At 47.9% G+C, this 14,165-nt stretch overlaps 2 protein-coding genes across 2 annotated transcripts in view; one reads left to right on the top strand and one right to left on the bottom strand.

Moving 5' to 3' along the window:
* Positions 1–3,317: 3,317 nt before the first annotated feature.
* Positions 3,318–9,886, bottom strand: UBIAD1 (UbiA prenyltransferase domain containing 1). The gene is made up of 2 exons (XM_001371856.3): positions 8,844–9,886; positions 3,318–5,665 (listed from the first exon to the last, which is right to left on the bottom strand). The coding sequence occupies exons 1-2, from the start codon at positions 9,385–9,387 to the stop codon at positions 5,178–5,180; spliced, it is 1,032 nt and encodes a 343-aa protein (XP_001371893.1). The 5' UTR covers positions 9,388–9,886; the 3' UTR covers positions 3,318–5,177.
* A 1,802-nt stretch (positions 9,887–11,688) lies between these two features.
* The window catches only part of MTOR (mechanistic target of rapamycin kinase), a 117,334-nt gene continuing 114,857 nt past the window's right edge, over positions 11,689–14,165 (top strand). Inside the window, exon 1 of the mRNA XM_007491434.2 lies at positions 11,689–12,082. The gene's annotated coding sequence lies outside the window, so the exon portion shown is untranslated. The remainder of the gene's footprint in view (positions 12,083–14,165) is intronic.

The following is a 14,165-nucleotide window of genomic DNA, read 5'->3' on the forward strand; positions in this document are numbered from 1 at the left end:
GATTAACAGTATGGCCTTCTCCTGTTCTGTGGACCTGAGCTGTCAGCCAATCTCATTACAAGGACTTTGGAGGGTGAAATCAATTCTATGTATGTGTGTCTCCCAAATACACCCACACACATACAGACACACAAACTATCAATAGCTGCTGAGCTCATTACAACTGGCAGAGATTAATGGCCAACGTTTAATTCAACAAACAGGCCTTCCTGGGTGCCTCTGATGCCTCTCAGTTGGGTAACCCCTGAATAAGTTACTTAACTTCAATGACCTCAACTCCCTAAGAGAGAATTTACTGAGAAGATGCTATCCTGGCAAGGAGAGTTTCTCCACCTAGGGGTTCCCCATGCCTCTCTCTCTTACTGTGTGCTAGGCAAAAGGTAGAGTTGGGTTAGGAGATAGAAGGTTGGCCTTCGAACTGAGAAGCCTGCCTCATCACACACTGGTTATGTGACTAGACTATTCACTTCCCTTTCCTGTGAAATGAGAGGGCCAGACCACCTGTGAGATCCCAACTCAAATCGGTGACTCTATGACTAATGCAACACATAGGGGAGGGTCATAAGGACAAAGGAGAAATTCAGGCAAAGTTCTCTGAGACACTGGAGGAGGGAAATAGCAATTCTACTTGGTAAAGGAGGCATAAAGGCAGGAAAGACTTCAGGGAAGAGATGGCAGTGGAGTTAGAATCTTGAAAACAAGTGACAGCGAGAGAGATCCAAGAGGTAAAGGAGGCCATTCCAAGTGAAGAGAGCAGTCCCTAGGACAACCTGCTGAGCTCATTCCCAACAATCAAGGCACTTTAGTTTTTTGAATAGTACTTTGAGTCCTTCCAAAGCCTCTATCCAATTTGCTGGAATTTGTGTTTTTGCTTGGTGTTCCTTGATCTTCCTCTGTTCCATTTGCTCTTTGTTCATTGCCTGGATAGAAATTGTTGATTTTAATTTCTTCTTTTTTTTGTTGTTTACTCATATTTTTCCCCCTTCTTTCTCCCCTGTAATTTCCTGTAGTCTTGCTCCTTTCATTATTTGCTGAATTTGTGGGTTTAGGCTATTCTCTCCTGAAAGGGCTTCTCTGCTCTGCTGATTGACCAGGTTAAGCTGATGGTATTAATGAGCCCTGAGGTCAGATCTTCCCCAGCTAGCTGCAGAAGCTGAAAAGGAACTGGGCTTCTCACTTGCCTGTAGTTTGTTGCAGCCTTTGCCCTTGGAGCTTAGTCAGCAAGGCTCTCAGGTTAATCTGTGGGGGAGGCGTGTTGGAGCTTGAGCTTCCCTGCCCTCTGAAGGCTTATCTGCCCTATGGATAAAATTGAACCAGGGCAAAGTTGATCTGCAAAACTGGCTGTGCCCTGAGGCCAAAACCTTGAGGTGGGGGAGACAAGATGGAGCATGTTGGCTGTGCCTAGGCTGCCTGCTCTGCACCTCTACATTGACTGTGTTCAGTGCCCTGAGCCTGGCACAGCAGCTCCAGCAAGGCACATCCTCCAGACTAGCACCCTTACCTGCCCAGAAATTCCAGCCACTGCTGAAGGCTCAGCACTGTAGGTAGGGGAGGGTCCTGGGACCTTCCTTTTTCCTTCCCCTTAAATCTGCTTGTTCTAGAGTTCAGGCTTGGGGTGGGGGGTGACTCTTAAGTTGAGTCCAGCAGGAGGGTTCCCTAGCTCTGTCCTGTTGTTAGATTTGGTTTTCAGTCCCCCAGAAGTATTGTGTTTCATTCGGTGAGGGTTTGCAGAAGTTTGAACTTTTGTTCTCTCTAAGCCACTATCTTGGCTCCGCCTCCAATCATGTCATTTTAGGAGAGGGCATCTCTCTTTTGACCAGGATGGTTCCTCTTGGGAGCAGTTGGAATTAGGTCGGCTTTTGGTAGGTAGGGCCCAGGACTCATCTCATTCCATTCTTTTCCCTCAGCTGCCCCTAATAGGAGACCAAATTGGAGAAGCTTCCTCTGGCTTAGCAACCTCAGTCCAGATGTTTATCTAAGCATCTGAGACCCTGACCAAAAAAAAAAATTGAAGTAGCAATTGTTTGCAATCCCACCTCAGCAGAGGATCCTAGGTGCTCCCTCAAGCTAAAAGGTGCTATAATGAGGAAATCATAAATCACTGCTTTTCTTTCTTAAAAATACACACACAGGGGCAGCTAGGTAGCTCAGTGGATTGAGAGCCAGGCCTAGAGACGGGAGGTCCTAGGTTCAAATCCGGCCTCCGCCACTTCCTAGCTGTGTGACCCTGGGCAAGTCACTTGACCCCCATTGCCTACCCTTACCACTCTTCTGCCTTGGAGCCAATACATAGTATTGACTCCAAGATGGAAGGTAAGGGTTTAAAATAAAAAAAAAAAATACACACACAAACCCAACTCTGAAACAGGTGAAGGAAGGTACTTTGGAAGCAAGCTCCCAGAGGAGACCACAAAGCTTTGAGGCTATCCTTCCCATCACTTTCACTGCTACAAAAGCTGACCAATCTAAGTATCTGGGGGGTACACTGGAGAGAACATTGGACCTGGAATGAGGGAGACCTGAGTTCAAATCCAACCTCAGATGCTTACCAATTCTGTGACCCTGGGCAAGTCATTTAATCTGTTTCCCCATCAATAAAATGGAGACAATAATAACATCTATATCTCAGGGGGTTTTGTGAAGATATTTGTAAAGGATATTTGTAAACTGCAAACTTTGGGGTTTTATAAAAGCTATTAATTACTATAGGAGTTGGGCTCCTTGGAGGGAGATGTCTCTAGTTCTAGTTCTCAAGGTCAGCTACCTCCTGTGACTGATAGGAAGGATGTGTAGAAGGGGGCCATGGGGACAAATGTAAGATCTCTTGAAGACCAGAACCATGTGTGTCTTTGAGTTCCTAGGCCTGTTACAAAGAAGTGCTTCATCACAGCCTATTGGACCAAATTGAATCTGGTTCTTGTCTCCCTGCCCTGATGAACCCAGACCTTTGAGTTTGTTTCTGAAATCAAGAATTTCGAAGACATGCTTAAATTGCCTCAAACACATGCATTGTTATACAATTGTCAGGGTAATGTTATTAGTTTGGTATGTGTGAGGTCCTCTCCAGCTCTGAATTTTTGGCCTTTATAATTCCATAGAAAACATTAGTGACATGGAACAGCCTTCTAGAGGACAAAGCTTGAGTATAATCTCTAATTGTGCATCGCTTAACTAAACTACACAAACAATTTTGATATGTACATTAAACATAACAGAACATTAGACTAACACCAATCAATCATATATCTTAGGGACCCCAGTAGACCCACTAAAAAAGGAAGTTGGTAGAAGGCAAAGAGAAGTTAGAGACTGAAAAGTGATAAGTGAATTTTTTTTTTAATCAATAGGATTAAGAAAACTTCACTGAATCAAGGACAGCCATATAAATACATGGTGGGCTGTGTACAAAATTCAAAAACAAGTTTGGCCTTCTCAAGAGTATGTATCAAAAATGTATTAAAATCGGCACTAAACTCTGACACAGGCTGATGACACAGATGGGGCCAGTGAGCTGGACATTGGTGGCTAACTTGGGGTTCAGCTGATGACTCCAACCTCCACCCTCAAGGGGTGAATTCTGAAAGGGGACTGATCCATGGATAGAGAAGAACATCTAGAAATCCACAACTGGCATTTCTTATAAAGGTACTAGAAGAAGGGTGCCCAAGGAAGACTTTACCCTTTCTCTTTGCTGCTGGTGTCTCTCCTGGGACCACAAACCTTTGCTAAACACCTTTTAAAGAAGAACCTTTGTGATTTCCACACTCTATAGTCTTTGTGATTTGACCAACTTTGGTATAGGGGCTAAGTTTCGTGATCTGGGTAGTGAGCCTGGTCTACCAACTGAGATTTATGCCACTATTCTAGACACAAAGGCCTTAATATTGCTGTTGGGAAAAGGGATATAAATATTTGGGGTTTATTAGATGAAGCATTATATCCCAAAAGAGAATGTGAATGAATCTAGCACCCCATGGGATCTCAGTCCTAGCCCTTCCTAATGCAAAGGCTGTCTCAGAGCCACAATCTCTCTACAAAGAAATGCAAAGGTAATCCTAGTCATGTGCAAACCTCAATCCATTTTTAATGTGTCTTTAGCAAGGTGTTCCCCCATGCTTCATCTCAAGGATCCCATAGCGAAAAATACATGTCAAAATTGCATCTATCTTTAAAGATACAAATGAAATTAGCTACACTTTGCCTATTCTGGCTCTGGAGGGAACATGGCCCATTGATTGGCCTGTATCTTATTTGGTTACCCTGAGGCAGTAGGCCCCATCTCAACCCTGCAGTAGTTCTTAAACTCTTACCATAAAATCTAGTTACTAAATGTGAATTTGTTTTCTCCCTGTGAAAACTGGACAAGAGTATCCAAAAGAAATGTTAAAGGGGAGGGACTGGGCATTGCTGAATGGAAAATATTATCTTAAATCTCAAACAGCTTACCGATTGCTGTCATTGCTCCTAGAGCTTTCAGGTCAATGGTTACTGAAATTCCTAATCCATTTGTCTTTCTAGGCATATTCATATTGAGAAGGAAACAGCCACCCTGCCCACCTTCACACAAACCAGGGTGCCTTTGGAGGGCCTCTTTTTTCTCCTTGTCTCCAGCTTGATTCTTTGCTAAAAGGTGACCTAATATTTTTAGTCAATTGTGGCAACTGACAAGAGAGTAGATGCATCAAGGGGCGAATTTTTCTGAGCCATACTAGGCTGTTAATGAAGGACTTTTCTCCCTCTGACAGCACTTTCTGGACCAGAGGTCAAAAGGTAAGAGACAGGCACTGCCTATGTTCATTGAGCTTGGTACTAATCATCATATTTCATGAAAAACCAGACCAGTAAGAAAATAAAGCTGAAATAAGAATTGTAATAAGGGCCCAGAATTAGGGTCCTAATTGAAGGGAGATGGTGAGGTGAGAGGCTAAGCTCCAGAGTCCTCTGAGTACTCCCATGTGCAAGCAAAGTGATGTGACACTGCCCTCTAGTGGAGACTGAACAGAGCGAGCGCCCTGACCACCATCATTCACACAAGATTTTGCACATTAAAGTCTGTTACTCAGAAAGGGCGAAAGGTCACAAAATCCCAGTCTGTTCTCAGACACCAGGGAGTCACATTCCACTGAAGGGGGCACAAGGGTTGGGGAGGGGGGTCGGCGGCAGAACCTTGGGTCCCTTTAGAGTTTGGGCAGAGTGCCTGCTGGTGCCAAGATGATGCCAAAGACATAGAAAAGCCCCAGCAGGAGGTTGAGCTTGGCAGTCCTCTGTGGCAATTTGTTGAAGGTCTGACTCCTGAACTGTCTCTCCAGTGAAAAGGCCATGGGAATGGTGAGCAGAGGCAGCGCCATGCTGATGGTGTAGCGAGTGGCCAGGATGCTGAAGATTAGGTAGGGCAGGAAGAGCAGCGTGTTGTAGAGGATGTAGGAGAAGGTGGGACCAATAAGAATGGCCAGAGTGACAATGCCGGCCTCTCTGTCTGACTCCATGTCCCGGGTGTTGTTGGAATGGAGGATGGCCTCGGTGCTGAGAGCCAAGGGGATGGCGTAGACCAGCGGGAAGATGGCCAGGGACCCCACCTGCACAGCATAGGCGAACATAACAGCCAGTGGACCAAAGGTGATGAGGATGACCAGGTCTCCCAAAGCCACATACTTGAATCCAATTCCTATGGCCACAAAACACAGAGACGGCATGAAATCAAAGACACTCGGGAAGGGGACTTTTTAGAAAACCAGAATGGTTCTCCCCACTCTTCCTTTGTAAGCAAAGGGCAAAAGGAGAGAGAACACGAAGCAGGGCAGCAAGTCTTTCAATCAGCTCTCTCCTTCTCAAAACAGTGGTATACCAAGGGCAAAACCAGATTTGTTCTCAAATACACCAAAGAAGTAGAATGATATTTCCAAGCAAGCCCCCCTTTGGTCTATCAGTGCTCTTAATATAACCTAGCATACATTTAAGTGCCCACTCTGTTTAGGACACCCTACTAGGTACTAGATGAGATATGAAGTTTAAATAAGCAGTCTCCTGATTTCAAGGGTCTTACAAGAGGGCAAGACACTGACACAGTAGATACTAACTGCTTCATTTGGAGCATCTGGGGGTCGCACCATGCACAGACCAGGTCTGGAGGCAGGAGCTGACCTGAGTTCAAATCTCGCCTCAGACCTTTGCCAGCACTGTGACTCTGAGCAAGTTGCTTCACCTCTGACTACCTCAATTTCCTCAACTGTAACATGGAGATAATAGCACCTACTTCCCTGCATTGTAGTGAGGAATAAATAAGATAATATTCGTAAAGCACTTAGCATAGTGCCTGACACATAATAAACCCCATAAAAATGTTAGCTATTATTATTTTCAGCATCTATAAAATAAGAAGGTTGGAGTAGAGAATATTGAATTTAAAACTGTGATCCTATTGTTACATAATGAAAACGTCAGTTTACAAAATGAAGTGCCAAATGAGGCCATGGGGGCAAGGAACAAAGCTTCCTTTTTATTTCCCCTAAAATCCATTCATTCCTGAGAGAAGCCCTTCCTCCTAAGCACACTAAGTATGTGCTTCCCTACTCCACCATCATTTCTCCCATCTTCTTTGTAACCAAAGGAGTTTTCCTCTCTGGTTCTATTCATGCCTTTAGCCAGTCTTCATCATATATATTGTTCCTCAACTCTCTCCCTACCCCCAACCCCCAGGTGACTAGACAAGAGTCCTCAGGACCCACTTAAAGGAGGGACAAAGCTCAGGGGGGTACAATGGCTTTGAACCAAATGAAGCTCCAGGGCTTCACCTGGAGGTGTTTCCAACAAGGAAGCTGGAATCCCATGAGAGGGCCACATTCACCATCGGGGCTCCGCTATTTGGAGAATTCTCTCCCTTATAGACTCCCTGGAGTCTATAAGAGGCAGCCAATCATGCTTCCTTGCCCTACTAGGCCAAGTTCCAAGAGCTTTGGGTTCTCCTCCATAACTCAATATGACTCAAGATATCTATCACAGTCTGGTGAACAGAGTCATGTGTTACTTCTAACCTCTGAGACAGAGCAGGAGCCCCAGTCTGAAGAAGAGGAGGAAGAAGCATTATTCCTGAGAAGCACAAGTCAAAGTCATAATGATAGGCCTCAGCATGCATGCTGAGGTTAGCCTGGAGAATCAGAGAAAAAAAAAAGCCTTTTGTCCTTCCAGTATTAGACAAGGACAAAACTAGGCCCTTTCATTTTCTCCTTTTTGTGCTTTTAAGACCTGTGCTCATATTACATTTCTAAAAAGTCATTGACAAGTTAATAAAAGTGTTCCTGAAATGGGAAACAGTCTCATGACCAAAGCTACATGCAGTGTAATAGAATTAGAAGGCTTGGCAGGATTCCTAGAGGCAAATACGTGCCAAACCCTGGACATGGTGAGTCTCTCAAAACTCTTGCCATCTCTCTCTTGCCTGACTCTTGTCTTAGGTGTGCAGGACCCCTCTGTGGCTCCTCAATGCTCCCCCTGTGGAAGCCCCCTAACTCCTCACCCTGCTACTCCAAAGCAGATTCTAGGGGTTTCTGCATCCTTCCCCCCCTCTCTTAAAGATTGTTATCCTATTGTTCTCCCAAGCCTTTTCTCCTCTAGACTAAAACAGACCCAATTCCTAATCTACAGAAAGGTAAGACCAGACCGTACACTCTCATATGGAGATTCTCCAATTCCTTCCTTCTCAACCAACTACCATGTTTTCTCTCTCTGGACACCACCCTAGTTTAGGGCCTTCCCCCAGCACCTGGACTATCATAAGTCACTTATTTGGTCTCTCTGCTTCCAGAGTTTATCTAATCCACCCTCCAGAGCTGCCCAAACCATCTTCCTAAGGCTCACGTCTCTACCTTAAGGCTTTAGTAACTCCTTGGGATATAAGGTCCCCTAAATACAAACTGACCTCGACTTATCTTTCCAGAGCGATTCCACCTGGCATACCCTGGCTGCTCCATTCTCCCCAATACATACCCTCCATTCTGGCCAAACTGACCCTCTGACTACTGCTCAAACTTGCTTGCTGAAAGGAGTCTTTCATTTTTGTCTCTCTCTCCCCAGTACCTGGCACTTAAATATTTGGTGAACTGAACTAAAAAAAAATCAAAGCCTGCTCTCCTCTTTAAAGTAACAACCTCTGGAAATGATGACCAAAGGGAGAGTGGCTTCTAGGGCCACAGCCAGATTCCTAAAGGGGCTATTTGTTGACTTTAAAAAAAAAACCTCTTGCCTTGTCTTAAAATCAGTATAAGTTCCAAGGGTAAGGTATAACCAGTTGGAGTTATGTGACTTGCCCAGGGTCTCCCAGCTTGAGCAGATTGTCTGAGGTAGATTGTCCAGCCCTGACACTATTCACTGAGCCACCTGGCTGCTCCTGTTTGATGACTTTCAAAAGTAGGCCCCCCCAAATTTGGTTCCTGAAGAGAAAACTGTAATCTGAAGGTTAGGAAACACATTAAGCACATTTCAGGACTGCCACAGTGTTTTCAGGTTTCAAAAAGGAGGTCCACAGGACAGTAAAAAATGTAATCCCATTGGTTTGGAAGGTGGCACTTTCCTCTCTAATTCACTAACAGCTATCAGGAGCTTTACAGATGCTCTGATCCAACCCCCTCACTTTACACAAGAGGAACAACCTCGGGACCAGGAAAGAGAAGGTCCTCCTGTTCATTGGCAGCAGAGTTCAGCCCAGCTTGAGGGGTGGGACCCAGTGTCCTCCCTAAAGAGTGGAGGTAGGCTGTCCTGGGCTCCCAAGGGAGCTAGGCCAGGCCCACCTGGAGCTTCCTAGGGAGCACTGCCAGGGCCCAGTTGGTCTCTCAGGAGTTGGGTCTCACCTCCGGTGTAGAGGAAAGAGCTGGAGAGACCCCCAAAGAAGATGAGCGCCAGATGCTCCAGTTTGAGGGTGGACAGGCAGTAGAGGCAGGCAGCACACACGCAGCCCAGGGTGTAGAGGAAGACACCGAAGCGAACCACATCCTGGGGTTCCAGGATGCGGTCCACGAGTGTGCGGTCATCGCTCTTCTTGTGGTCGATGCCCTTGGAGAAGTCGTAGTAGGTGTTGACCAGGTTCCCGGCCCCGTGCACGGCCAGCACGGCCACGGCGCTGCCCAGCAGCAGGCCCGGCTGCAGCGCACCCTGGGAGCGATAGGCCAGCGCACTCCCTAGCGCCACAGGGCTCAGCGATGCGCTGAAGCTCCACGGCCTCAGCGCCAGCACATACGAGGCGCACTTGTGGCGCCACGACCGCCCTCGCGGCCCAGGAGCCGCCGCTGTGTCACTGCACGGGCAGCCGTTCCCGACCTTGGCTCCCGAGGCCGGGGGGCCCTCGCTCGCCTGGATGTTGATCCTCTCCCCTGGGCTCGGGGCCTCAGCCGCCATGGAGGAGGTGAGGGTGGGGGTCCGGGGCGGGGCTAGTGAGCACGTGGATGGGCTGGGGAGAGCACGAGGTGAGGGTGGAGTCAGCGGGTGAGAGAGGGGCACGGGGGCGGGGCCAACAGGTTAGCCGGCCAGAGGTGGGTGGAGCCGGGAAGGGGGCACGAGGGGAAAGTGGGGACGGCTGCTTAGGTAGATCGGGGTATGGGGGAAGGGTGCAAGCCTAGGGGAGTCCCGCGGCGCCGGGAAAGTGAGGCTCCCAGGAAGCGGGGCGGGGGCTTTCGGAGAGGCTCGCCGCTAGGTAGAGAAAGATGAAACGGCCCAGGAAAGGGAATTATGGGGGCCGGACAGCTGGTCCGCTGGAGGCCTAACCTCCTCTGACCCTTTCGGCCGTCGGGTCTCCCCGTCACTCTGGCTGTCGGTCAGAGGCAAAGCCAGCGCCGGCCCCAGACCTTTCCGCCAGACTCTGGGGCCGCCATGTTGTGCGCTGGTCTTTGTCTGCCGTGCGGAAACCGGCCCCCAGGGCGCTTTGGGCCGGAGAAAGAAAGTGCCGCCCAATTACTCCTCACTAGGGGCTCTCTCCCTTCCCCTCTTCTTAAGAGCCGTCATTCTGTCCCAGTCCGGTACTGTATGCAAAGCACTGGAGCTACAAAAAGGGAAAGCTGCGATGCAGTGCAAAGAACACTGCAGTCAGAAATATGTTAATATTTCTGAGACTTGTAACCTGTGCCTGTGACCTTGGTAACCCCAGGGCCCCAAAGGGGTTTTTTGCAAGCTTCATTCATGCATGCCAATATCTGATAGTTGCACTTCCAGGCCCTTGCACATCTGTTAAATAAATATCCTTAAATTAAGTAAAGAAAGTCTCCCTCACAGGGGAAGCTACCTGCTCAGGATCTCAGAGAGCCGAATTTAAGAGTACTCACCTCAGAATCCAGTCCTTTTCCCATTTCTTCCCTGAATCTCAGAGCAATGTGAGAGTTGGAAAAGAGAGAGTAGTATAGAGAGTCTATGGCCCTTGTCTCCAGCTGGGTCACTGCCTCCCTGGTTGATGGAAGAGAAACAATTCTATCCCTGACTCATGTGAATCACCAAGTCTCAGTTCCCTTCTTTATTTATGTCTGTATTCATTCAAGATAAGAGGCTTGGTAGAGAATCTCTGAACTCCTTCTACCTTAATATTCTTTGACCAAATGTGTTGGGAAATCCCTGATTACTATGTTCCTGGCCCTGTGTTAAATTTGCACATTACAAATGGGAGGAGCTGCAGCAGAGAAACAAGGGAACAGAAAACTGTAGACTTCTAGATGACCTTGGAGAGAGAGGGGGAAAAGTGGAGGGACTGCCACATTGATAAGATCAAAGAAGTTGAAGATGAAGGAAGATCCAGTGTGTAGGGATGGAATCCAAAGGAATGATCATGATACTGAATTGGGCCTGAACAAACCTTTTGAATAATGAATAAATACTAGAGGCAGCTAGATGGCTCAGTGGATTGAGAGCCAGGCCTGGAGTTGGGAGCACCTGAGTTCAAATATGACCTCAGACACTTCCTAGCTGTGCAACCCTGAGCAAATCACTTAACCCCCCAAATTGCCTAACTTTATCACACTTCTGCCTTGGAACCAATACATAATATTGATTCTAGGATGAAAAGTAAGGGTTTAAAAAAAACAAACAATAAATAATACATTGGCATAATTTAATAACTCATTTCTATATTAATTTTACAGCAATGTCAATGCAAGTGGTTTGGGGCTTTTTGTCCATTTTACAGAAGCAGAGATTGAGTTTAAGTAACTTGGCACCACGGAATCCTACAATCTCTTAAATGTCAGAGTCAGGATTAAAACCCAAGCCCAGCTTGCACACACCCATACCCTCCACACAGTTTCAACGATGCCACTCTAGGCAGAGAGCTAAGAAGGAGAATGAATGGGGAATGTGTAAGGCAAGCTGCCAGACAGGGTCAAGATTTGTCCTGGAAAGCAGCACACCTGAGTCCTTGCTGTCCATTGAGGTGACCATTGGGATCTTGATGATCCCTGCTGGGGTTTGTTAGGAAAATGCCTTAATCCCCAGAAGTCATTTCACATGTAAAACCCATAGATGCGACATGAGGGACGCCTGAAGAGGGGCCAGGCCAAGAATCCGTGACTGTAGCTCAAGTTCAAGAGTAAATCCACCGGTGCACTAACACGCATGGGAGGCGGGGCTCGGACTAGCCTCTCCAACTACCCCCAGTAGGGGTGGTACTAGGGAGAGCTGCCCAGCTGTTGAGGGGGGCTCATTTCAACGCAGCACTCACTGGAAGCCGGGTCGGAAGTGGCTGACAGTCAACTCGCCGCTGATTGGTCTATCCAGGTGTTGCTCTTGCACGAAGCTCGCCTATCACTGGATGTGTGGTTTGTCCATTTGAACTTATCCCGCCCCTCTGAGGGGCCGGCTTCCGAAGGGTCCCGCCTTCCTCCCTTCCATTGGTCGCTGTACTCGCCCATCTCCTTCTACGGCGCGCCGGTTGGTCCTAGCGGTCCTGTGGCCCTCCCTTCCCCACCTGGCTCAGAGGGCGGCGGGGAGGGAAAGCGGGCGGTGTTGGGGGTGGGGGGTTCCGGAGCGGCGGCGGCGGCGGCGGTGGTGGCGCCTTTGGCAATTGCACCGGCTGAGGGAAAGGCCGCAAGCCACGCAAGTCACGCAAGTCACGGTGAGTCTGGAGCCCGCCATTCGCCTTCTCTTCCTGGGCCAGGGTCCCGGCCTCAGACTGGAGGCAGACCGTGGCGCCCTGGGCCCTGCAGCCGCCCCCAGGGCCGGGCCGATCTCCAGCTTCCGCACTGGCATCCTCCTGGCCCTGGGGCCACCTTGAAACCCTAGCCCATTGGTGGCCCCCGAGATTCCCCAGGAACTCCTGTCTCGTCAGGATGTTCCCCCAACCTTCGCTAACCTCTTAAAGTTCCCTAACTCCTCAATGACCCCCAGAAGTCCCCTGTCTGGGTCGATGTCTCGACAGAATCCTTTACATGCATCAGAAACTTCCCTCCCTGTCCAGAGTGTCCCAGTGGTCCCCACAACTCTCTTTCTCCCCGAAGTTTATCAGATTCATCGGAGACCCCAGGGGTGCCCCCCAACTCTCATGTTATCAGAAACTCATTGACCACCCCCATGGTTTTCTCCAGAACCTCCCCTACCCAACCTGCCCCCTCCTCCAATATTCCTTCAAGAACCACCCGTTTCATTAAAGACCCTCAGCCTAATATGCCAATAAAATCTCACCCACCTTGGGGGAGCTTAGTGGTTTAGCAGTTGGAGAGCCAGGCCTGGAGACAGGAGGTTCTGGTTCACATTTGGCCTCAAACCACTTCTTAGCTGTGTGACCCTGGGTATGTCACTTGCTTCTAAGAAGGAAGGTAAGAGTTTTAAAAAATAAAATAAAAACTTGCCCACTTCATCAGAGATCTACCAGGACCCTCATATTCACTCCAGAAGCTCTCTGAAATTCATTATAAGAAGCTCCCATAAATCTCCCATCTATTCTCAGAAATTTTCTCCAGTGACCACCTATTACCTATGACAGCCACCTCAGAAACTCAGAGATTGGGGCAGCTGGGTGGCTCAGTAGATTAAGTCCTAGAAATGGGAGGTCCTAGGCTCAAATCTGACCTCAGATACTTCCTAGCTATGTGACCCTGGGCAAGTCATGTATCCCCCATTGCCTAGCCCTTACCACTCTTGTGCCTTGGAGGCAAGGGTTTAAAAATAAGAAAGAAAGAAATCCAGAGATCCTCCATGATCATCATATACCCCCTTGAAACCCACTCCCTTGTGTCACCTGCCTTAGAAACCCTCTAAATACCCTCAGACCTATTAGCACCCAGTACTTTTCCTCAGTCTTAGAATTCTCAGAGACTCCTATGACTAACTCTCTTAATAATCAATGTTATTGATTAAATTATTGTTTATTAAATAACTAATTCCCTTAATAATCAATATTAAACATTTATTGAATACCTACTATGTGCCAAGCACAAGGGTGAGCCCTGAAGAGACAAATAGAAAAATGAAAGATGAGAGCATACAATATAATGGGGGAAGATAGCACAAGAAAGGAAGCTGAAAGTAGGGGTGCCAGATACCCAATGAAGGGATTTGGAGAAGTTCCAGAATAGTGCAGCCAAGGGAGGAATGAGGAAGTCCCTGAGCTGAGCCCCCTGCCTTATTGGAAATCTTGGTCCCACCCTCCTATTCAAGAGGCTACGGCAGTGAGGTACTGGGGTACTGAGAGCAAGAAGTTGAGCTCCTGGGGCAGGATAGAGAGGAGATTGCTAGAAGTCTCAGAATAGTGCAGCCAGGTGGGAAATGAAGTGGTTTCAACCCATTACCTGTCCCTGGCTTCCTAGAAAATTTTTAGAAACCTTTCTAGACATAGTTTCCCACTCCCCTAGAGAGCCCCAGGTATCCTTCCTGTCCTCCCTCCTGGAGTCCACCTCTGCCCAGGCCTTTCTTGACTGTCAAATAATAAGTTCCAAGATTCCTTCTGGTTTGAGCAGTTTATGTCCCAGGCCTAGACCTCATTTCTGGGTAGGGTTCAGCTAGAGAAGAGACTTGAGTGTGGAGAGTAGGATTTAATAATTGCCCTCAAGTGTTTGAAAGGCTGTCTTGTGCTTGGCCCAAGGGTATGAGAGAGGGTACCTTTCAGCTAAATGTGTGGGCAAACTTGGTAATACTTAGAGCAGTGATGGTGAAGTTTTTAGAACCTTTTAGATACAATGAGCCATTCCCCCCACTCCCCA

This window comes from Monodelphis domestica, chromosome 4, assembly GCF_027887165.1.
Source record: "Monodelphis domestica isolate mMonDom1 chromosome 4, mMonDom1.pri, whole genome shotgun sequence".
NCBI lineage: Eukaryota > Metazoa > Chordata > Mammalia > Didelphimorphia > Didelphidae > Monodelphis > Monodelphis domestica.